The sequence below is a fragment of the Perca flavescens genome, chromosome 1 (genome assembly GCF_004354835.1).
Source record: "Perca flavescens isolate YP-PL-M2 chromosome 1, PFLA_1.0, whole genome shotgun sequence".
Lineage (NCBI taxonomy): Eukaryota > Metazoa > Chordata > Actinopteri > Perciformes > Percidae > Perca > Perca flavescens.
In genome coordinates this window covers 5,733,779-5,758,028 of record NC_041331.1, presented here as the reverse complement: position 1 = coordinate 5,758,028, position 24,250 = coordinate 5,733,779, and the positions used below count along the sequence as shown (strand labels likewise).

At 41.0% G+C, this 24,250-nt stretch overlaps 1 protein-coding gene across 4 annotated transcripts in view; it reads right to left on the bottom strand.

Moving 5' to 3' along the window:
• The window catches only part of ano1a (anoctamin 1, calcium activated chloride channel a), an 89,827-nt gene that overhangs the window by 25,172 nt on the left and 40,405 nt on the right, over nucleotides 1–24,250 (bottom strand). For 3 of the 4 annotated variants that reach the window (XM_028582692.1, XM_028582677.1, XM_028582701.1), the window contains exons 6-14: nucleotides 19,912–19,966; nucleotides 17,847–17,898; nucleotides 15,043–15,098; nucleotides 14,279–14,320; nucleotides 7,938–8,002; nucleotides 6,234–6,368; nucleotides 4,292–4,452; nucleotides 2,510–2,595; nucleotides 1,073–1,084 (exon numbers count right to left, since the gene is read on the bottom strand). In XM_028582692.1, coding sequence (XP_028438493.1) covers nucleotides 1,073–1,084; nucleotides 2,510–2,595; nucleotides 4,292–4,452; nucleotides 6,234–6,368; nucleotides 7,938–8,002; nucleotides 14,279–14,320; nucleotides 15,043–15,098; nucleotides 17,847–17,898; nucleotides 19,912–19,966 — 664 coding nt within the window. The remainder of the gene's footprint in view (nucleotides 1–1,072; nucleotides 1,085–2,509; nucleotides 2,596–4,291; nucleotides 4,453–6,233; nucleotides 6,369–7,937; nucleotides 8,003–14,278; nucleotides 14,321–15,042; nucleotides 15,099–17,846; nucleotides 17,899–19,911; nucleotides 19,967–24,250) is intronic. The other variant, XM_028582684.1, reaches the window with a different exon arrangement.

The window sequence follows — 24,250 nt, the reverse complement described above, 5'->3', positions numbered from 1 at the left end:
TCCTTTCACAATGTTTAAAAAGGACATGTTTTGCCCACTTCTCCTAGTTAAAAGGCATATTACTTTACTCTGGGACTGTGTGTGCTGGGGTATAGGTGGTCCATAAGACAAGCATCATCATCAAAAAGCAAAACATCATCCCCGCCCCCCCGAGAAAAAACAACAGAAGGGAATACACAACATTTTCCCGTTGCTAAAACGATATGTACATATGATAGTTGATCTAGAGAATAAAAAAGGAGCGCAAATGACAGTAGGCTCAAAATTAAATGATTTTTTAAAAATGTAATAACAATAACTCCTAACAATAACTTATTTTGCCAGTAAATTCCTGTTCAACGACAAAAACAACCACTGGATAGGAAAAGGGCATTTTACAACAACTTCGAATGCAGCACAAGGCTGGCGAGGTGAATTTCAAGTGAATGCAACATCTGTGTTGTTTTTCAGACAACAGCAGCTATAGACTGAATCCTCTCTAGTGAAATACAGACACACTTATACACCGTTTAGCTGTCGGCATTTTAACCGTGTTTACTATCTGGTAGGGTAACGTTACCTGCTGTCGAGTGTAGTGTTGCCGTAACTAGCGTCCCGTGCTGCGATGTTTTAGTTTCCTCTAACGTCCGTTTTCGGAGCATCAGAGAGAAGCGAAGGCATTTAAGTGGCATCTAAATGAGGCACCGAAATCCGAGTTGCTATTCGGTCTGGTAGATAACGTTAAGGCATCGGTGCCGTATTAGCACCAGGTCTCGGACCCCCAACAAATAAAAACTCTTTGGATCCAAACGATTCACGTGGATGACATTTTCCCATTCAAAATGGCGACAAAAGCGACAAGTTTGCAGGTATGATCCCCTCAGAGAGAAAGAGAGAAGCTGGAGACAAAACGGAACACAGGAGCAAAGAGATAAAGAGCATGTGAAGTGAAAAGACTGGCAGATTGTTAAGACACCTTGTGGGAGAAAAAGGTCAGTGTTAGTTGCCGCAGAATGGATCTTAAACAGCAAGTCAAAAAGAAAAGAAAAAAAATAGGTAAGTTAAAGCAAAAGCTGGAAAGTTGGATCCTAACCTTATGCTCCTCCTGTGAAATACAAGACACACACAAAACACATAAGGGAAAAGATGTCGGTCAGCAATCATTGTCTCTGAAGATTAAAGCACTTCCATGTTACTATTAGAGCAATACAGAAAAATAATAAAAACAAAACATCTTTTCATAAGAGACGTTAGTAATGCACTGTTTCATTTCATTATGCTTTTAGAAAGACACTGATGTCTGAGGCTGTGATGTTTGTGTGGGAAAATGTTTGCTAAGGGCTGACTCACTACAGAGCTCACACAAAAGACAGAGGAGGTACTTTAACATGCATATCCTGACCTTAATGTCATCCTTATTACTTTCTGCATTTTAAGCTAAGTGCATTGAAAAACACTCTTCACATGTTATATGAGCTGTTACTAGGAGTTGAAAATATTTTATCCAAATAGATGGTACAGTTTGCAAACTTTAAAATGGGACTTGGAGATGCTGGAGATAAAGAGAGACCGGCTCCAGAAGTGTTTGTCCCAATCCTGTATTCCCATTTCAAATTTTTCTTTAAAGGATATCCTTAATGTTACGGAACATGAAAACACAAAACTCTCCAGTAGAGGCCGACCGATAAAGGCCATCGAAATCGGCCATTAGAAATGCCAATACCGATAGTTTGGAAAATGCCAAATATCGGGCGATAACATCGGCCCGCCGATATATTGGTCGGGCTCTACTCTCCAGCTCATCCAATCCAATCACCAGTTTGAATTATTTCAACTTAATTTCGGAAAATGACGGCTAAAAATACCCGTGAGCCTCGAGTGCCGTTGCTGTTGAGAGGAAGCCAGTCAACGGCGAGAATCAGAGCAGTGCTTAATTGTAATTGGATGTTTCTTGCCGAAAAAAAGGACCTGAGGAGTCATAGTAACTTCTAGTTATGTATGTTTCTCCGGTCTGTTGGTACGTGTCCATATGTGCGTTATTTTCACCGAAGGGATCGCCCCGCTTCCCAGCATTACACACTAGTGGGCGTACCACCAGTACCAACAGTCTCCACCCTCCTACAACCGCGATGGCTGCAGCTGATTGGACGAACGCGTCACGTGGGTCTGTCTGCTCCCGGGTTTCAAAACCGACCTTACGGCGGCTCGTTTTGGAACACAATCTCTTGTTTTACCGAAACATGTTTCTGAAAACATTTTAAGCAAGAAATAGGCTATGCAGTTGCTGAATCGGTCAGTTTAAAAGATTGTTCGTAAGCTTTTGAGAGGAGCCGAGCCGGTCGATTGCGCGGCTGCTCCCATAGAAATGAAAGGAAAGCGGGGAAATGACGCTGACAATGGATACGTACCGTTAGACTTTAGTACCTTAGACATTTTATTTATCAAAGAACCACATCTTTTCTTATGCAGTTGTTAATCCTTTGTACCAATACAACTGCTAGGTGTAAAGTTATTTGTAGCGTTATCTCACCTGCTCCTCCTCTCCGAAGCCTGTCAGGTCCCAGATATAGTTGAGTCGCATCTGTCGTCTCTTCCAGTGCTCCATGAATAGAACCGCTACATAACCAAGCATACACATCAAGCTAAACACAGGCTCAAACACACGCTTAATACATGTATCTTTTATACCGTTAATCATTCTGCACATGTGGTACCTGTATCTAAAATGTTTGATAAGACGGAAATGAAGTTATGTAGGCCCTACACATATGCAAAGTCTGTGCAATCAACAGCTTTACATTGATTTAATTGTAATTTAATTGTGTTCATTGATGCAATTGATTGTAATGTAATTGTATGTTTTCTTGTACACCCTCTTTACAGAGACTTGTCAACTATGTAGGGTTCTGACATATTGCATCATTGTTTTAGACTATAATATCAAGGATTGTTTCGTTGATGTTGAATATGATTGAAACCGGTTGCGAGTTATCATCAGCTTGCACCTATTTAAACCCACCTAATGCTGCACTAGATGATTGTGGTGTTTGCAATTACATTGACAATATGATTGAAAATATTCTTAGTTGTTATTAACAAAAAAATCCTCAATATCAGGCTTTGAAACACACAAAATACTTGATCAAAAACATCCACTGTTGGTGTGGGTCTTTTCCTGGGATTAGTGGACAGTGAGGCAACAAATGCAGGACTACAGTATGTGAACCCAGATGGCTGGCGTGCTGTGACTCTGTCAGACACTAGCTCCATCTAAACACCTAACACCTCGCTGGTCTGCAGCCCTGCTGCTGCTAACAGATGGCAGAGTGGTTTGGCAGGACATCAGAGGAAGGCCGGCTCCGTGTTTACTCCAGAGTTACCTTTGCCGATTCCTATTGTATAATGTGTTTCCATGTGTTCTACTGAATGGATTAAATCAGGGGTCCCCTTAACTGAAAGAGAGCCGGATCAGGGACCCTCTACTACATATGTTGTATGAAAGGAAGTTTGTTATTAATCTGGGCCTAACATTATTTGTAGGGCAGCATAAAACCTTCATAAATACCTTTTTTTGTATAGAATACCAAGTTATTAAAATAGCCTAATTGTTGGCATGCTTTTATAAATCATTTTTTTATGTTAAACATACAATCCTAAGGATTAACTGTATCTGTGGATGGCTACCTTAGGGACTACCTTACATACAGGCCAGTAAGCAGTGGGGATTTAAAACAATAGTTTGGGGGCCCCCCTGCATTGGTTCTGAGGACCCCCTGTTGAAAAACCCTGGATTAAGTGATAGGGATGTAACGATGCATCGTGAATCAGTTAAAAATCAATATAAATGCGTAAAGATTACAACCGGTTGAGATGCATTTTTTGAACATCATAGGGCGTAATCTACTTTTGATTTCACTTGTTTGACTTCAGACGGCACTACTCCTTCTAAGTTTATTAATTTGAAGAGATTTTCTTTCTATTTTAAAAAAATTTTTTGATGTGGGATTTGTTTTAAAAATCGAATTATTATGTGCGCTCCATGTACAGAGGCTCAGTCCTTGACGCAGCGGCTCGGATTTGATTCCAACCCGTGGTCCTTTGCTGCATGTCGTCCCTCCCGTTATTCTCTACAGCTGTCATATTAATTAATTACAGAGTTGAGTGTATCGTTACATCCCTATTAAATGATAGTGTCTATTGAGTTGAACTGTTCTACCAATGCGTAGCTGCACACCCTGTATTTGTAACATTCGACTTGTCTACATTTCTTTATTTGACTCTTTGGATGCTGTTTGCGTGAATGTATCCCTACCCCAGAGGGCCATGAAGATGGAGAAGAAGACAGTGGCCGGGTTATCAAACAGGTGGCTGGCTCGGGCTGTACCACACGCCGTCACCAGCTTCCAGTAGCTGCAGGCGCGATCGCACAGCGGACACATGGTGATGTTGTGCCTGGGATCGCAAATCTCCATACTGACAAAACAGGGATGGATGGAAGAGATGAGTTATTGAAAGGAGTGGAAGAGGGCGAAACGATGAATGAAAAATGGCAAATTCAAAAACGCCTTTTCACTGTTTAAATATTTCTGAAACCCACAGACAAACGCAAAGGGTGACCAATAGCATCGATTTACCAGAAAAAACATTAAAATGCTGAAATATGGAGATACAAGGTTTCTGCCGGACAGCGACAATATATGATAGAGGTTGGGAAAGAAATCAAAAATCATATGTATCATGCTTTTTTTCCAACTGTTTTTAAAATCAATTATTTTTAATTATTTTTATAACAATGATTATGACAACAATGATGAGCTCATACGGTACCGCCGACAGTGAGTACATCATATCCGTTTTCCAACCTAAAAAGAAATCCATGTACTTCTTTACATATGAAATAAACGTCAGTCTAACTGACTGACATTTGATGTGCATTCTTCTTAGAAATGTCTCATGATATATTGTCTCTAGAAGTGTATTATTCAACTTTTGTTCTGAAGATATGGCTCAATGTGTGGTGCTGTGCACAGTCAGTAACAGAAGGTGCTCAGTCAGTGCTTTGACATGCAGTTTAAAAAACTGATTATATTCGGGTTAAGGCAATACCCCGATTTCTCAAACTGCATGTATACACCTTACCCCGGTTAAAATTTGGGGTTCTCATAACCCGGTTAAAAGGAAGTAGAGAACTCCTTCAGTAACCGGGGTATCCCTCCATGTATGCACCTTAACCGGGCTATGATCGGTTCAAGCATCTGCGCGTGCTTCAGCTGCCCTCCCCACTCCCCTGGAGTGGGTTTTAAACCAGACATACACCGTCAGCGCGCTGTGTCGTTGCTATGACACCATACAACAAAACTGCGTTAAGCCGCCTACAAATGATAAGCGATTTGTTCTTTGCGCGCCGCTAGGTAGGGCGCACAGAGCAAAGCGCAGCGCAGGTAATCGTCATCAAGGGTGGCAAGGAAACTATTTCCCTCTGATTGGTTGTGCTTTCGAAAGCTCAGCGGCAACTTGGTCACAGTTGAAATCATTTGAACTTTGAGCGCAGCGCATAGCGGAAAATCAGCGCGGTAGGCGACACCAGGGGTAGCGCAGCGCATAGTTGGGCTACACAGCTCTCTCTTTACCCCGATCAGCGGGCCATCGGCAGCAAAGAGCCTGCGCTCCATCGGTTTTACTCCTTGCCGAGGCAGCAGCGGACATCGGGAGATGGCTAAACTGACTATCCATCTCCTGGTCTGTCAACGCTGTGTTTTCGCAAAAAAGTGCAGGGAGCGAGCAGCCCCCGCTCCGGCCCCTGGCTAATGTTAATGTTAGTTAGCTAGCTAACAAAGTTAGCTTGGTAATTCCACCCGACACTGATTACAGGTAATGTCATAATGAGCCGAACAAGTTGTCAGTCATCTGGCGGGAACACTGTGCTCTCCTACGCTGTGACAAGAGTGTGTAAATGAAACATTAAGTTGTTAGATTTTACTAATTTAGTGATCGGTCTGTGAAATTTTTTACCGGGTCAACCAGAAGAAAAAGCGCTGTGCATTGGCAGAGCGCCACCTACTGTACCGTCCTGTCATTCTCCCCATTCTTCCCCACTCATGTATATGGGAAGAACTGGCATAACCCGGTTATTCACTTAACCAGGTTAAGATCATACCCCGGTTACTGCTGTGCATGTAAATGTACTGACTGGTTTCATGAGCCTGTGTGTGTTTCATGAGCCTGTGTGTGTGTGTGTGTCTGTGTGTGTATACCTTGGTATGTTATCGTCGACAGTGGCGCAGCCGTAGAGGAATACAATGACTCCAACTATGGCTGCTGGGATCAGCATCTGTGTGTAGACTCCTAACCAGGCAAAGTACAGTCCAACCTTCTCCCCAAAATACTTCCTGTAGGAGGAGATACCAAAAGTCAAAAGGTGCTACATTTACAACATCAAAGTTACTATGACACCTTACCATTAACCAATGAGATCACGGTTGATAAGATCAGGTAATGGTTAGTATTAAAAACCACACATAAGTCATTCCTTCAAGCAGGAATCACGACTCATTATTGTGTTTATAGTGGCAGTGCCTCTAGTGGCCGTAGTAGTTCTGACGAGAGCAAAGCAGAAAGTAAGCTGACAAAGTATAGGAGGGTAAGGAGGCAGGTCGGGGTAGTGGATGGGTCAAAGAAACACACATTTCAAAATAAAAGTAATCAGCAAGTTCTTTTTAACTTTACAGGACAAACGGAGCTTTGTCACGTTCTGTGTCACGTGCAGAACCGGAAGTGCATTAGCATCCTGATTTTAACCCAAACCACGATCGTTTTCTAAACATAACTAATTCATGTTTGTGCCTAAACATAACCCAGTGGTTTTTATGCCTAAACTTAAACAAACTGCATTTCACGATAACACGTTTAACACCGCGACCGTTAACTTTACGTTCTCTGGTGTAGATATTAGGTTGCATCTCTGGCAACTGTTAGGGATTATAAAACGCTTCTGTGGGTCGTATTACAGGGTAGGAATAAACAGCCAATATCGTCATATGGTTTGGAGGACTTGTTGTAAATTACTATAGTATAATAGTGCGTTCCATTTGTTCTCAGAACATGCCCCCCCTGAACTCTTTTCCGATTTCTGAGCTCGGAACTCGGACAACCACCAAGTACCCCAAGCTAAAAATCCAACATGGCTGCCCTGTGCATCAACAGCAGTGAAAGCTATAGTAACATAAAGTTATAAGCACTTCTGTCTTATTTGTGTCTCACTAAATCAGTCGTACACACAGTCCTGTCCAACTCCTATCTTTGGACATGTTGTTACGCTCTTTGTATGCACAAAAGAACAGCGTAAAGTGTTGTTATCAACTGGTATTGCTAACAATGGCTAACCTGGCTAGAGCTAATGAAAACAATGACAAATGGAACGCATTCAACCTGTGGTGGGATGTCATTCCCAGCTCTGGCTTTCAAGGTTAATCGCAGAACGCATTATTAGGTACTTCCTGCTGTGTTTGGATGTTTTAAATAATTTCCCCATCGGCCTCTCATATCATCCACAAACTGCAGAAACTGCATACTGCAGCAATCTTGCAAACAAGACCATTTCATGATGATATGATGATAATCTTGCTTGTAATATGTGTAGCGTGTAACGTAAGTGCTGCGGTCCCCGGAGCACAGTGTCTTTGATAAGAAAATCCCATCAGATTCAGCTCACATTGCCAGTCAGTTTCCTGGACCACAGTCAGCTCAGCACTGCACTGCACTGTTTTTGGAGGAGAGCATCATGTTTCAGCGGAGCACCAATCTGCTTATGATCTGTTTCTCTCCTGCCTGCAGGCTGGTGCAGGCAGCCAGTGCTGCTGGGAGATCATGAGCCGTGGCAGATATCGACGTGGTGGGAGAATGTGTCTGTGATTTACCTGATGGCTGTGACAAGAGCACTGCAACAGTATTGATCTGACCTGATGAGTCCAATAGGCTGGTACTTGTAGAAGAAGCTGTAGCTGGCCCACTGTTCGTACAGCAGCTGTGAAGAGAAGCATGAGTCAATCATTAAGGATTATATATCACGACACAATGTCACGTAATAATAATTACCGTGAATGCTCATATATTATATTATGTATTAGAGACAGGCCATTACATGCAAGTCTTTCTGGTGACGCTGTTTGCTGTCAAAGCTACATGAATTATTTATTCACTCAATATTTCCTCCATGTTTACCTGTTAGTTTTGATAAATTCAAATAGTGTTTCCACCCTCAAATTACTTTCTGTCCCTTCTCCTTTGACAATATTTAAAAAATACATTTTTTTACATCAGTGTTTGAAGTTCATTTTTCCCAATAAAATAAAGACAACAGTAACACAAGAAATTCAAATAATACAAAATTAAATAAAGATTGTGCAGGTGAGATTAAGAAAACCCCTAGGGGCTTATAAGTGTTGTAGGGGTGTACCCAGCAATTATTTTCTTTAATACCTTGACCTACTGATTATTTTCTCAATAAATTGATTATTTTTTTGGTCTTGGTTTTAGGTTTTGCTAGGTTTGCTTTAAAGAATTACCAAAACAATTAGTTGATTATGAAAATTGCTGCTGATTATTTTTGTTTTGATCGACTAATTGATTAGTTGTTTCAGCTCCAGTGTTGAGCTACTGTATTGCCGATTTACGTCCTGCACATTGGTTTCACAATAAAAGCCTTCAAGTAGCAAGAGCGGGCTTTTAATGTGACACACGTGCAGGAAGTATAAGAGTCATTAACAGAAAGGTTCCATATTGTAAAAAGTAAGATTTCCATGTATTTCTTTTTAAAATATAAAGCAGGTCGAGGTGCTGTATAAATACTGTCAAAGTGTCAACGTGCTCAATCCACAGAGAAATGCACATAGCCCGTATTCAGAAACCGTGCCTTTAAACGAGCCATCAGGACTTCCGTACAGTTGTGATGTCACAACTATACTATATATATGTATATATATATATATATATATATATATATATATATATATATATATATATGTATGTATGTATGTATATATATATATATATATATATATATATATATATATATATATATATGTAGAAAGTGCTGCTACAGTCATTCCCCGACTGCAGTGACGGTGCAGAGACTCAGGGAGCACAGATGCTGAGACATGGACATGCTGACCAATCAGTGCAGACTGGGCTTTTTTAGGAGGGGGGGCTTAAAGAGACAGGCACTAAAACGGAGCATTTCAGACAAAGGGTAACAGGGATACAGGTATATTCAGAAACACAGTATTAGAAAAATTAAATGTTTTATTTAACATTAAAGCATGTACATTTTTCTAAATACAAGTGAACCTGAAAAGGATCATGATATGGGACCTTTAACACCAATAGAATTTGAGTTGAATTTGAGTCTGGACTAAAAAATAGAAACTCAAAGCATCAGAGTGGTAAGTATGACATGACTCTGTTGTTGGAAAGATGCAATAAGTTCTGTGGAAACACACATTATGCTGAATTAACTATGTGAGCTAATCGACCCCCCCTTTATTAGCGACCAGCCTTTACTAGTTTATGCTGGTCATCAGATACGATTCAACCACTGGCTTTTATTTAATTATTTATGGTATTATGTATCACTGTGCATGCACAAAATATATGCTGTTCTATTTCCACAGGTCCAGACCTTTTTAAAAGCAGTAATGACATTAAAAGGCGCAGTAAGTGATACTGCGCAAACAGTCGCCGCCTGTTGATGATTGGCTGGAGCAGTGTTTTGTGGCTCGTACACTCCTTTCTGTTTTTTGTTTTTTTCATTAAACCAGCCAGGGCTGTGTATTGTAATGTGTATATTTTTAAAAAGCAAATTACAAACAAATTTTATTTGTATATATTTCGATCAATCTAGTAATGTACACATTTTGATCAAATTGGTCATTTCAAAAAATTACTTTTAGTTGTAATGCTAGGTTCAATGCTGTATTTGCATCTTCACTCAGAAAGAGCGCTGTTCTTTATTGCAGTCCTTGCTGTGTGCAGATCTACCTCTCAGGTAACTGACTGTACGGTACCCAGCTCCTCCAACTGGAGGGCTGCTGTCATAAAGCTCTCGCTGCTGGCTGCACTCGTAAAGCTTTTTGTTTGAAGTGCGCAGTTATAACTCAAGGTGACCCTTTTTATCAACTCCGAGCATCTCTTTCCTGGATTATGCAGTCAATGTGGTTCGTGCAGTAATGAATACATGGAATTAGGGTTGTACGATATTGACAAAATGTGATATTGCAATATCGATATTACTTTTGATATTTTTAAACATATGTACAATTACAAAAGTTGGAAAACGCATCAAAATAGATTCACAACAATATAGTGCACACTGAGACTTATGTACGGCTCCGTAGTGCAGCTAGACCACAGGTCGGTCGTGGATGAAAAATATTCAATATTTCCGACTCCAAACTCTGCCTCATATAAACACTGTCTATAAAGTTGCGGGATAGCTACCGGTGAGAAATAGATGCAGGATGGGATTACTTTTGGCCACTAAAGTTTCCTCTTCAGTCTCTTTTATTTCGTCGTCTCACACTGTCACTCTGTCGAAATATGCACACACGTCACGTGGTACGCTCCATAGGGTTTGTCATAGTGGACCCGTGCGGTGACGTGCACCAACGTGTGCAAGTGGCACGGTAACTGGCCAATGAAAGATGATCATTACAGCGTGTGCCACACAGCCAACGGACGGGACGCAGCGCTCCACAAAATAAACAAAATAGTGCATACTTATCGCGACACTTTCGATATAATATTACGCATCGTGATATCGCGATACTGATATAGAGTTGATATATCATGCACCCCTACATGGAATACATACAAAGTACAGTGCATTACTTTTCGTAAATATATATAGTTTCATGAGAACAGCTGATTTACTTTAATCAAGATCTTTGTCCTTAACCAAGGTTTAGATGCCCAAACTTAACCATAAAGGTGGGTTTTTGGGCAGTCATATAGGTTGTTTTGGAAGGCACTGACAACCCTTTAGGTATTTAGGGTTGGAGAACTTGCTCTAGAATGTGTATCATTGAAATTATTTTTTAAGTTACAGCAAAATGCCACCATGGGCTGTAACAGTAACACAGGCAGGTGAAACTTATCTCATAATCACCTGTAGCAAATTTAGTTGAGTTTGGGGTGTTTGGTAATGGACTAGGCATTTGAGCCAATTAGAATGTATTGCGGTGTTAATTTTAGTCATGTACAATTTAAGTTATGTGGTAAATTTAAGACTGTGATTAATGCTAATGATAAATAAAACAACCTTGATGTCTGTCTGTCTGTCTGTCTGTCTGTCTGTCTGTCTGTGTGTGTGTGTGTGTGTGTGTGTGTGTGTGTGTGTGTGTGTGTGTGTGTGTGTGTGTGTGTGTGTGTGTGTGTGTGTGTGTGTGTGTGTGTGTGATTTATATGAAAACCATTATCTAACAGCTGACTGAGTCTGTGCTCTGTTCTTTCTACAGTAGTAGGCAAAGAGCACATAAATCACTGAAATGGTTTTTCACACAATCACACTCCGTTCACAGGCAGAGCAGCGAGGCTGCAATTGAAGGCTTTTATCACAGGAAGCAGGCCCAGAGGAGTGTTCACATGGCATATCAGATTGGGCTTCGACACTGAGGCCCTGTTCTCATTTTAATAGCCGATCTGAGGAATCCGATCACAAGTGGAAAGCTACCCACGTGTGTTCACACCGGGCAGTAGAATGTGTCTCCACATGTATTGTGAGGGGCCACTTGTGATCTGATCTCACTTCCCCGCTCTATATGCAAATAAACACATACATCATTTTCTGTTTGCATATCGGCTGGTTGTGTGTTCAGCGTTTGTAAACTTCAGTTGTTAGGCTACTCTCAAATCGTACATTACAAACGTGCGATGACTAAAAAAGTGCTGCCTACAGCGTGTCAAAAGGAAAAAACCTTTCTCTGCCAAATGGCGTTACAGTATGTGTTCAACATGTACATTTTATGAACCTAACAATAAGGATGTCTACTGATGGCTGCCGGGACCTGTGCATGAGAGAAAGAGGTTTTTAAAAGTCTCAGTGTGTTCAGCTCTCTGTACATTTGTAGCTTCTGACTGAATCTCTGTGGTTTGAACTTTAGTTTATATATCATATCTACTTATATTTTACCGTTTCATGTCCGCTCCTATGTAGGAGTCGTGTTACACTACTGCTGATAAAGACACAACATTTCCTTATAGTAAAAGCTTTTAAAGCTATAGTGCGTAGTTTCTGTCTCCCCCATGAGGAGTTCTAAGTAATGACAACAACACTGTCGGTGCGTCCACATGATACAAGCCTTCCATGATCGCGCAGGTAGTAGCCAAGGAGGACACGGAGGATTAAAAAAACATGATGGACTCTTCAGAAGAGGTCATTATCATCTCTTAAGTTTCTGCACGTGAAAGTTGCCGGAAAACCCAATCTTCTGAACATAGCCATACTGAGAAATACAGAGAGAGTTGTGTGGAGCTGATAATCTTAATTAGCTTTGTATTAACTCATTTGGCAATGGTTTGAATGTAACGGACGTTCATTAATATCAAAACGTTACGCACTAAAGCCATAACAGTATATGACAGAATGATGATAACATCTAAAACACACGATTCAGTCCCAGTGGTTTCTGTGACATGAGAAATACTTTGAATATATAATATGGAGAAAATCAAATATCACAACATTTTTTGACCAAATACCTCGATGTCGATATTGCGGTGATATTGCAGGGTTGACAATTGGTGCTTTCACAAAAAACGTACACAATGAGATTTGTGATAAATAATCAGCAGTAATGTGGATATATTGACTAAGTGGGTAAAGGGAAATAACTGAACAGCTAGAACAGCCTGGTAAGAAAATGACATCACTTTACTGTAATGCAGCCTTTAAAACCAGGACAAGACAACACTTGCGTCACATTACGATATTACAATATCCAAAAACTAAGACGATATCTAGCCTCGCATATCTATCGATATAATATCGATATGTTGCCCAGCCCTACTTTGAATGAGAACGTAGTTCTGCTCACAGTTGAGTAGGCAGTCCTGAAAGTGGACCAGGACACATCTACGTACACGTTGCTATAAGAATGTGGACCACCTCTGAATGTGGTCTGAGTGATCGGCTCTCAATGCATCCTGGCTGCATTCCCAGCTGTACTTAGTACTTGTAGAGCTGTCTACTTGTGATTGGATCACTCAGGATGGATGTTAATCCCAAATGGAAATGGGGCCTGAGACTAAACATTGTCATCCTTACAGTCGAGGAAATCCTATTTCATGTATACGTGGGATTGTAATATATATATATATATATATATATATATATATATATATATATAGTATGTTGTTGTGGAGGCACTTGAAAGCACCGAGCTAAAGCTTTTCTGATGCCTGAGAACAGAGGAGGGATTATTAGGCTGTTGCCTTAGTGACACACAGCCTACAGTATAATTATGGAGAGTGTTAGCAGGGGAGGAGATGACTTCAGACTCAGCATGAGCTTTTTATTTTCTTTCCAAATGCCTGGTTCATTTTTTTATATAGTAGGAGGTAAAGGCTCAGAAATGCACACATGCTGTCATGTTAGCATGGCAGTCTGTCATCCTTCGTTACTCTTGTTTTTTTTTAAATCCCTTAAGGTATAACTAATTGAGTGGCATCTTTGAGTCACTTATATAGATAATGCTGTGTTGCATTTAAAGCGTAACTCTCACCAAAATGCAACCTAGGGTCTTTTTGTGAACGTACCCGAGTCAAACTTTCGTTCAAAAGCATAATTAGGACGGAAGCGCCACTTTTAAGATTGACCGTATTTTCGTTTTCTGTCAAATGGCCTTTTGAATGAGAGTGCTAGGGGCACTACTATGATAGCATAAAAAATGCTATTTTTATTAAAAAGAAAGGTTTTAAACAACTCACTTTAGCGGTTTATTTTTTTTCTGCTTGCCACCATCTTGCCAGTAAAAAAAGTGTCGATCTCCGAATGCAAATGAGCGGTCAATCTTAAAAGTGGCGCTTCCGTCCTAATTATGCTTTTGAACGAAAGTTTGACTCGGGTACATTTACAAAAAGACCCTAGGTTGCATTTTGGCGAGAGTTACGCTTTAAGATGAAGAAGAGAACAAGATGTTTAAAACGCATTTGAATTGAGACATTTAGAGTATCTGTGAATTGACTGAAAGTGTAGGTTTGGTGACATCTGATTCAATTTATTGACTGGTGGACCCACTCTACCTACCTTTCTGTCGTTAGGTTCTGCATTCGCCCCCTCAATGTCTCCCTGTAACAACAAATGCACTTTGTTTATCATGTATATTAGCAGGAGCAGAAGGCTTTAAATACATTGTTAGCAATTGGCTTTAACCAAGCCCTAAATTCAGCTTTTTCAAGCCAAGTATCTAACTAGTAACTAGTACTTCCCCATAGCTGAACAATAAAATCCGTTTTATGTCTGTGGTACAAGCCGAAAGAGACTCGCGGCAATAACACGAAAGCTGATTGGTTGCAATATAAGTTGCATGTTGGTCTCATTTGTACTCAAAATACAGCAAATTATATTTGGACTAGCGAAAGAAAGAACTACAACACCACAGAATCAAAAAAATAATAAATCTAAAGCATTACAATGAGCATTAGAGGTAGTGTTACATGGAAGTAGGAAAATTAAGAATTGTTTTAAAATGATTTAAGACCTAGAACACAACACTTCAGCTAATTGAAGAAGGCCTAAAATTCTGATTTTGAAATGTTATACTTTTTTTAGACTTCTTAAGAGCCAGCAAAAAGCCTGATATAGGCGATGGAATAATGCCTTTAATTCAACACCGGAGAGAAATTCTAGTCACAAATAGGATTAGTTCACGTCAATTCTAGACTACAAGCAGCAGATGCTTTGGACATTTTTGTATCAGAAGCTCTGAATTGGAATAATTCTCTCAGTATATAAAATGTTCTCAGGCCAGTAAGGGAGAGGCGGCCATGCAGTGTGATGGTGATACTCACGTCATGCAGAGGATAAGCAGACGTATAGACACCATTGGCTAGCAGACTGGTGATCCCTGTAGGAAAGCATATTCAACAGGATTATAATCGCGGTCACACACACACACACACACACACACACACACACACACACACACACACACACACACACACACACACACACACACACACACACACACACACACACACACACACACACACACACACACACACACACACACACACACACACACACACGTTAATACTTAGAATTACACTGAAGAAGAATTACATGTAGAACATCTTCACTTGTCCCACTGGCACCACTGGCAGGACAGAGTCAATAGCAGAGCCAGTTAAACCACGAAACACCAAAAGCCACTCAACCATTAAGCAAATCTGCCCCACAATATGAATACATCACATTACACATTTTATATATATAGGAGGAGACCACATGGAGATGGGTTGCTAGAGACACTACAGCATCAAACACACCTATATACAGTATTCATAACAGACATAGTAGAACATAGTGAAATTTCCCCCTCTGCATTTAATACATCCGAAGCACTAGGATGCAGTACTGTAGAATACCTTGGAAGCAACTTGGGAGTTAAAGTTGAACTTGGAGGACAGAAGGAGACAGGGATTTTACATTTTAGCCGAGGATGATAGGTCTTCACAGAGAGACTCAAACGCAGACTCAGACTCAGGAGTAGATACATGAAAAAGGGGGACTGGAGCCTGGATGAGGGAGGAGGCTGCTAGCAGAAGCAGAGCGTTGGTTGTAAGGGTTAATGGCTGAAGATGCTGGAGCAAGGCAGATGGGTGAGCAGGGATTCAAGTGGTTTGCTGCGCTGGCTGAAGGGATGCAGGCGGAAAATAAGCAGGCAGAGGGATCCTGCAGCTCCGCAGAACAGGCTTTGTTTATGCACAAAAAACACTCGCGAAAAAGCATCAAATGCTCAGAACAAGGAGCGTCCTGAAGTGTAACTACCGCGGTTGAGTCGCTGAATGGCCGATATGCTGGAGAGGGTTGCAGTTGATGGAAGGCAGGTGTGGACGATGAGCAGCAATCAGGAGCGAGGAGCACCACGAACATAGACACAGAGAGACAGACAGAGACACAGACATATACACAGAAAGACAGACAGAGACAGAGACACAAACATATACACAGAGAGACAGACACAGACAGAGATAGAGACAAAGACAGAGATAGAGACAGACCCAGAGAGACAGACACAGGGGAGGTGAAAACATACAGTGCGTTTACATGCATTATGAAACCCGATTATATTCAGGTTAAGGTAATACTCCGGTTTCTCATACACCTCACACCACTGACCTTAAAAAAAAAAAAAGCACATAGTTCTCATTCCTAGGGATTGGTGTCTTTCAAACATTTCCCCTACAGATACCAATACTGTGACTTCAATACCAGTTTCTGAACAATACTTCGGTCGATACTAATTTTATAAAATCCATTTTAACAAAAAGAAATGACAAAATTACACATTACGGCACAAATCTTTTGATTTATTTTTCAGCTCCTGCTACGTGAGCCTCATCTCTGTGTAACCTATTGGTTTTCATGCCTGCCTCTACGGCTTATGTTAGACAGCCAATAACAGACATTATTAGATCTTGGTAGAAGCATGCTGCATGCTTATTGGCTTACTGAAGCTGATGAGATTTACTTCTTAGGTAGTGAAATTTGGAATTGAATGACGAGGCATTTTTCGATACTCGAGGCAATTCGGTCGGTGCCTAAAAAGTATTTAAACCTTTAAAGCCACTGAGCCATGGCAAGGACTATCAAGAAGACCCATTTCAGGACGGATGCTAGGACACATTTCTTAGCTGGTATCATAGACCGTATATAATGGACCAATAGACCCCGTTGCTCTGGACGGAGACCAGACGGAGACCAGTGAAGGCTAATAGAAGCACTTTTCCGGTGATCTCTTGCTTTACTGCGCAGCCTCCAACTGACAGAGACAACGTAAATGTGACGTGAGCAACGTTTCTGAAAGTTGTAAGTCTTCTGGTAGCTGTGCCAAGAGAAATCTCAATCATTCCCAATCTTACAGAGACAGAGAGCGTAGGTATATGTAAGGAGATAACAGGGGCACAGGCTAATTATTGCTAACTAAAATGCTAGTTAACATTAGTAATTAAACCTAAACAGCTCATGTAAGTCCAAACTGCCTGCGAGCTTCTCCTGTACTATACGGTAATTCCTCTACTATGCGACAGTAAGTCGCTTGGTTATGACACAATCGTTAGCCTATTTTTACAAAAACGTCTGCTACGGAGCCATAACGTGAGGTACAAGGTAATGGAGCCTTTTATACATTGTCGTGTTTCTTTAGAAATGAACAACGGACAAATAGAGTCTTTTTTTTTTTTTCTTTTTTTTTTTTTACATTTTACGTTTACTTCACACGTCGTCAATGTATCATTTAACATAATTTCATAAAGTACAATGATCATCATATACAGGGCGCGTAAAATAGGGAACCCCAAATAAGCTACTAAAAGCTTTTCGGAGGGGGCCCAATAAAAATAAACAACAACAAAAATACACAAACCAAAAACTCAATTTACAAAATACAAAATAAATAATAAAAAATACAACAAAATAGAGACATACTTAAAATAACATAGACAATATACTACAAACACTCCACAAACGCTTCTCTTTAAACGCTTCAGATGTAAAGTTATTCGCTGTCAAAGTGACGTCAAAATGAATGGCAGTCAATGGAATGCTAACGGCGATTTATCTGTCGTATTTGAGGAACAGGCAGAGGTCTTACCCATGGAGTATTTGGCTCTGGTGCATCTAGTCCTCTTTAGTACCTCATACACCTAAGGATACAGCAACACGTTATATAAAAAACTCACATTTAACTAAACAGGTTCAGTTTTAGAATCATGAGAATGCAGATGAGAAGGTAGGGTAAGGGTGTAGCGATACATCGACATAACAATTCAATGATCCACGATGCAATATTATCGATGCAAAGTGAAAATATCGATACAGATCATCTGTGAGATGCCCCATATTATTCTTTTTAGTAGTAATAGTTTTTTTTTTAATTTTTATTTAAATGTCTGGAAGAGCTCAGTAATAACATTGTCAAACTATATTTTAGTTGCTTTTTTGAGTTGCTATAAATGTGACTGTGTTAAATGGGCTTATGATAGTGTCTCATACAGTATCATTTGGAGGCTCCTGTATTGAATGAAATCAAAATCGTATCGTGACAGACTTTAAGATATCAGCAAATACCGTATCGTTGCCCAAAGAATCAATACATCGTACTGTGATAAAACTTGTGATTTACACCCCTATGAGGAGAATGAGCTAAATATTTACTTGTGTAGTAGTACAGGTGAAATTGTTAGAGGGAGAATGAGTTTTGTACAGCGTTTGTGTCCTCAGAGAGGCTGGTGATGAGCTCAGAGTAAAACAGAGTTTTATTGACAAGGGCCGAGGCTCCGTTGGGAGCCAAGAACTGCACTGACTGAGGAGCTCCATCCAATAATGAGAAGTCAATCTCACTACGCATTCATTAGTTAAGTACTGCGAGGTGCGAGTATGTCAATGGGGGTCTTATTGGAGGAACGCACACACCGGGGAGCACAGGGTGTCAGGTCTTTGTTGTGACAGTAGATCTACAAAGTATGTAGAAAAGCACATTTGTCTATACTTTAAGGGTAATGTCGGTATTTCTGTAATCTGGACCCCATTTCCCCATGCATTAATGTGTAAGTCACTAAAAAAAAAATCTTTGTAATTGGTCCAGTATTGAGCGAGAACGCTGTAGCCGGCAGGCAAACCGAGCGCCAATGTTGTCCTGTTGGGCAAATACACATCATCAGTTTCCGTCCACTAAAAGTTGTTTTTGCCACTGACAGGCTCAGATTATTATTCTAAGTGTCTGACTATGGAAAGGATCCCTACAGAGATATACCTTTTTGTTAAAGACTGATATCCTTTTTGTTTGACCAAAAACAAATCGCCAAACCGACCAGATTCCATGTAAATAAACAGGACTTTTAGCATGTGTAGAGCCATATTTCCACATGTAAATAGGTGAATTAAGGGTTTATTTCAACCAAACCAGAGTGGTGATTGTGGGAACGGGACCAAGACGGCTTTTGACAGTTTTTTGACGGTTTCTGTCGACTTCTAATGAAGTGTGTTTTACTTTGATAAAATTACGGTTTATTTAAAAGGAGTCTGGTGGGTCTGGCGATGGCGATATCGGGCTTGTGTTTCATAGGGTCTTACGTTTTAACAAAATGGTCTACCTCTGAAGGGATCCTTTCCATGATGTTCTCAGACACTTAATCAATAATAATCTGAGCCTGAATGGATGTAAATTGAAGGTGCACAATTGCCCATTAACATTACATTGTAGCTTGTTTCGCAGCTGCCGATTGCAAAGGTCTCGCTTAATATTGGACCCATTTCAAAGATTGTTGTTCCCAGGAGAATTCTCCTTCCGCTTTCCGACCGGAGGGATTTTTGCAGTTCCTAGAACATAACGTTCCTAGAACCCTTTTTTTCTCCTGTTCCGACTGGACCAATTTGGGGATTATTAAGTTCCTCTGTTAGTTAGTAGAACTGTTTAGAAGTGGACTGTTCCTATAACTACGTTCCTGTAACTACTTGGTCAGAAAGAAGCTTTAGACACAAAATATTGGGAACTAGGGTCCAGGTTGAAAAAACCCGAAGTTACCCTTTAAGGAGGGGACTACAACCATAAATACTACATATCACACACATGCTGCCACTGGGCTGAATTAAACTTCTTGTGTAGCTTCCTGAAGGAGCCACCTTCAAACAGGTCATCTATTGAAACCAATACTTACTATTGAGCTCCTGGTCTTGCTGTCAAAGAACTTGTCCCTGTCAGACAGGTCGAATCTGGTAACAAAGAACACAACAGGTCCAGTTTTAGTTGCAGATCCAGAGAAAGAGTGCAGACTGATAGAGAACATACTTGACCTTAGAGTAGATATTGGGGAAAAAAAAGAGAGGATAGGGTGGGATAAATAACAATTAACATTTGCAGAGTTAAGCACTATCGTGCGGGCTAATGTTGTTAACATAATGCTGCAGGGCTCTCAAGTTCTGAACAGAGTTCAGAGTGAGATTTTGGCGGCGGGGTCTTGGGTGGGGACGGGGGTCTGATCTGATAAATGACATAAATTCGTACAAATAATTTTTTTTTTTAATTTAATTCAGCATTTCTTTGTGTGTGTGTGTGTGTGTGTGTGTGTGTGTGTGTGTGTGTGTGTGTGTGTGTGTGTGTGTGCAATAATCAATACTATGCATTGTCTGGTTAAAATATAATGAAATAGCCTAGGCCAAAGGTTTTCACAATGGGGGCCGGGAGGTTGTGCAGTAAAAATAAAAGGAAAGAAAAAAATATTTTAGTTATTGTTATAAACGTATTATGGGTAGGCCTATTATAAAATGGGTATCTTTATAAAAATATAAAACTGTCAGAGTAGCCCTGCAGCCGATTCAACATTTAGCTATAATAATAATAATAATAATAATAATAATAATAAGAACAAAAGCTACTCAGTGTTTCCTCTATGTTGATTTCTGCCGCCACAGTATCAGAAATAGGGCAGATGCAGAACAGGGTTTATGCTATGTAGGCCTACATGTAGTATATAAAGTCATAATTACACGACTCTACAGAGCCGTGTGCTCTACTGAACTCAAGCAAACTGTCATCCTCTCTCTTTCTCACTCCCCTCAACTGGAACAGTGACAGGATGTCATCACTCGTGAAGTCATGGCAACCAGATAAACAACAGTGCGAGTACACTTGTCACTCAATCTTAGGAAAAGTCACAAACAGCAACGAAAGTCGCAACTTGAAATCCACACTCACTCAGCTGGTGCGTGGCAGGGCCTTCTGAACTCTAGGGAAAACTCACTTGATTCCTCTACCTGTTCCACTGTTTAAGTGGTCCTGGTAATTTCTCTGCAGGAGAAATACAAGGTGTGGCGTGTGAGCATGTGAACGGGTTGAAATGTGCGTGTCTCATGCCCAATGAGTGAGACTTGAGAGGCCGATGCTGTCAATCTAGCACACAATGAACGGAGATTAAAGATTCAATGTAAAAGGACCGCCACAAATAGGATCAAAAGTACAATAACAATGTGTTGTTCATGCACAAGTACAATTAAATGGAAGCTAATGTCATTATGTTTCAGTACAGGGTGGAGGCTACAATATACACAACAAAAAGATGAAGGGAGATGGCATGAGAAAGCTTTACTAATCCTTGCTGGCTCAAGCAGTCAAGCCTGTCTCCTGCTAATGATGTTTAGAAGCAGTTAATATGCAGCAGCGATTTGCATCAGTGGTGACTTTTACTGCCATTCAGGACGTACTGCATGCTTTATTTTTATTTAAAACTTGATTTAAAATTCGAGGCCCAGTAAGGGAAAACCTTATTTTCAGACAGATTCCATATTTTGTTTGTGTTCAGGGGCTGCTGGTGCAAGGCGACCTGGATCCACCAACGCAAGTGTGCTGCATTTCTGCTGCTAGAGCTGATTGCAGACACTCAAATAAAGTATTTCTGTAGTGATGTGTATATTTTGCACGTAGAGTACTGGGTGTCACTGGGAGGGTAGTCTCGCATTGCCAGACCTTCCTCCACAGCGCTGCGGAGGAGGGTCTGGCTAGTCCACACAGCATTCCCGGGATGGGAGAAAAACATGCTCTGGTTTATTGGCATTTCTTTAAACCAATCACAATTGTCATGGGCGGTGCTAAGCACCAGACACAGCCACGGTGCCACTGCAAAATAACCCCAGGAAGGAACTTGTTTTGGTGGAACGTTGAACGTTCAAAAGTTGTTTTAGTCGTGCAACAGAAAACTCAGATTGGACAGATAGTCTAGCTAACTGTCTGGATTTACCCTGCAGAGATCTAACCATTACAGTCCTCATAAATCCACCAGAAATTAGAATGCCAACACAAAGAAAGAGGAAGGTGACGGACATCCGGCCGAAAGAATTGACGTACGCCGGTATTTTGCCTGTCAGTGGCAAAACAGCACTTTTCTTAGGGTAAATACAAGCTGCACAATTGCCCTATTAACTTACATTGTACCTGCCGACTGCAGCGATCACGCTTAATACTGGACCACTGTCAAAGATTGTTGTTCCCATCAGTCACTTAGACACTAAAACATGGGAAAATAGGGTCCAGGTTGGGTTTTTGGTGCCTAAACTTAACTGTTGTCACCGCACGATGCTCACTTTTTCTCGCCTAAACGCCGTAGGTGTATCCTTTCTTGCCACAACCCCTAACTGGCTTAATGACAACAATCACTGTGTGAGTGACTCGAGTATGATTGAGCTGAAGACTAGCCTACATGTAGAAGCATTAAACACCATGTCTGATGGAGCCAGATTGACTTTAGATAGACTGTAATCTATATCTAGGCTTTATCTCAGGGAGCTGGCCTGGAATGCTTTCAAAACTGATGAAGATTAGGTGATGGAAAAGATGTGGAGGGAGATCTCCTGCTAGCTGTTAGTCAGAGCTGTAAATATAGCTGCACACTGCCCACTCTCTCCTCCATACATCCCAGCAGGCTGATGGTAATGCTAAGACATTCTTCCGCTCGGATCACTGCCTTTGAAAGTTGTTTTACTTGTTGGGACAGAACCGGATGAGTCTGAGAAGTCACGACGTCTGTCTGTATATTCAATCCTTTTACTGAGTCAAAATGCTTCGTTTAGCCATTTTCGTAATCCTCCAACACAGTGTTGAGAAAATGTAAATGACTTTTGTGATTCCTGCTAGCTGTGTGCGTTTCCTCCGGGGAGAGAAAGCTGAGAGAGGGGAGCTTCATCAGAATGCTGCAGGAGAGCGTCACGCTTCAGCCTTCCTGCCATGATGTTTTAGTCCATTCTACACCTCTGTGGTTACCTCTCCATGCTGTCTGTGTGGGTAAAACTGCAAATTTGCCGGTTATCTAACTTGCTTTTTTGCAAAAGAGTCTCACAATCACAGATATAACTTGCATCTATTAGCTGGAAATATGTCTCACCATGATCTCTTGGATTCAGTTGTCTCACTGCACTGGGAGATTATGATGATTTAAATCCACCACTGAAATGATTTTGGCCTTTTCCCTTAAAATCTCTGACTCTGAGCACACACAGTGCAACTGGCCTATGATTTTTTTTTTTTTTACCAGAGTGTTAACATCCATGGAGAGCCACTATCGCTGCATCTCATTTCCCCTAAATTGCAGCCCCAGTTCCTCCGCTTGCCTCCCTTCCTCGTGTCTTAGTCCGTCCCACCGATGAAGCATAGGAGAGCAGAGGAAATCATGGGAAGAGAGAGGAAACAAGGAAATGTGTTTTAGAGGGATGAGACGCCCTTTTCTCTGAAGCATCGCATGAATTTGTTAGCAACCCTTTAAGCTGCACAGCTTACGAAAAGGCTGCTCTCGTGTATCCTCGCTCATAGCTCCGCAGAGATCCCTCCTCCATCCTCCCTCCTCTGAGCAGGAATAAGGGCTTTGAGAAGGCCTTCACGAAGTGGGCCAGAACAACTTCTGGTTCAGCAGAGGACCGAGGAGAGATTAAGTAAGGGACGGGAGATCCAGCCTATTTCTTGACCACCTGAATAACATTGAACAGATGTTTTTAGCTACATGGGGGCAGAATGAGCTATATACACCAAGCTATTTTGACCTACTGTAATAGGAATTGGCTGTTTAATAGGAATATTGGACTATTGGTTCCTTTTTTGCATAAAGAGTATCAATTAAAACTTTAATGAACTGCCAGATTTCTAAAAAAAGGGGTGCGGCGGGACGTTCAGGGTGACAAAGACCTTTTTGCAATAAGAGGTGCATCTCACATCTCTTATGTCATAGCTCCTCGCTCCTCAGCTGAACCGGAAGTTGTTCTGGCCCTCCTTCATGAAGGCCGTCTCAAAGCTCTTATTCCTGCCCCGAGGACGAGGAGCGAGAATCAAAGGAGGGATCTATGAGCAATGATCCAGAGAGCTGCTTTCCCGGAAGCCGTGCAGCTGAAAGCAGTTGCCAACTCCGCCCATTCAACTTACAAATTCATGTATCGATTCAGAGGAAAGGACGTCTCATCCCTATAAAACACATTTCCTCAGTGGGACCAACTAAGACGCAAGGAATGGAGGCAAGA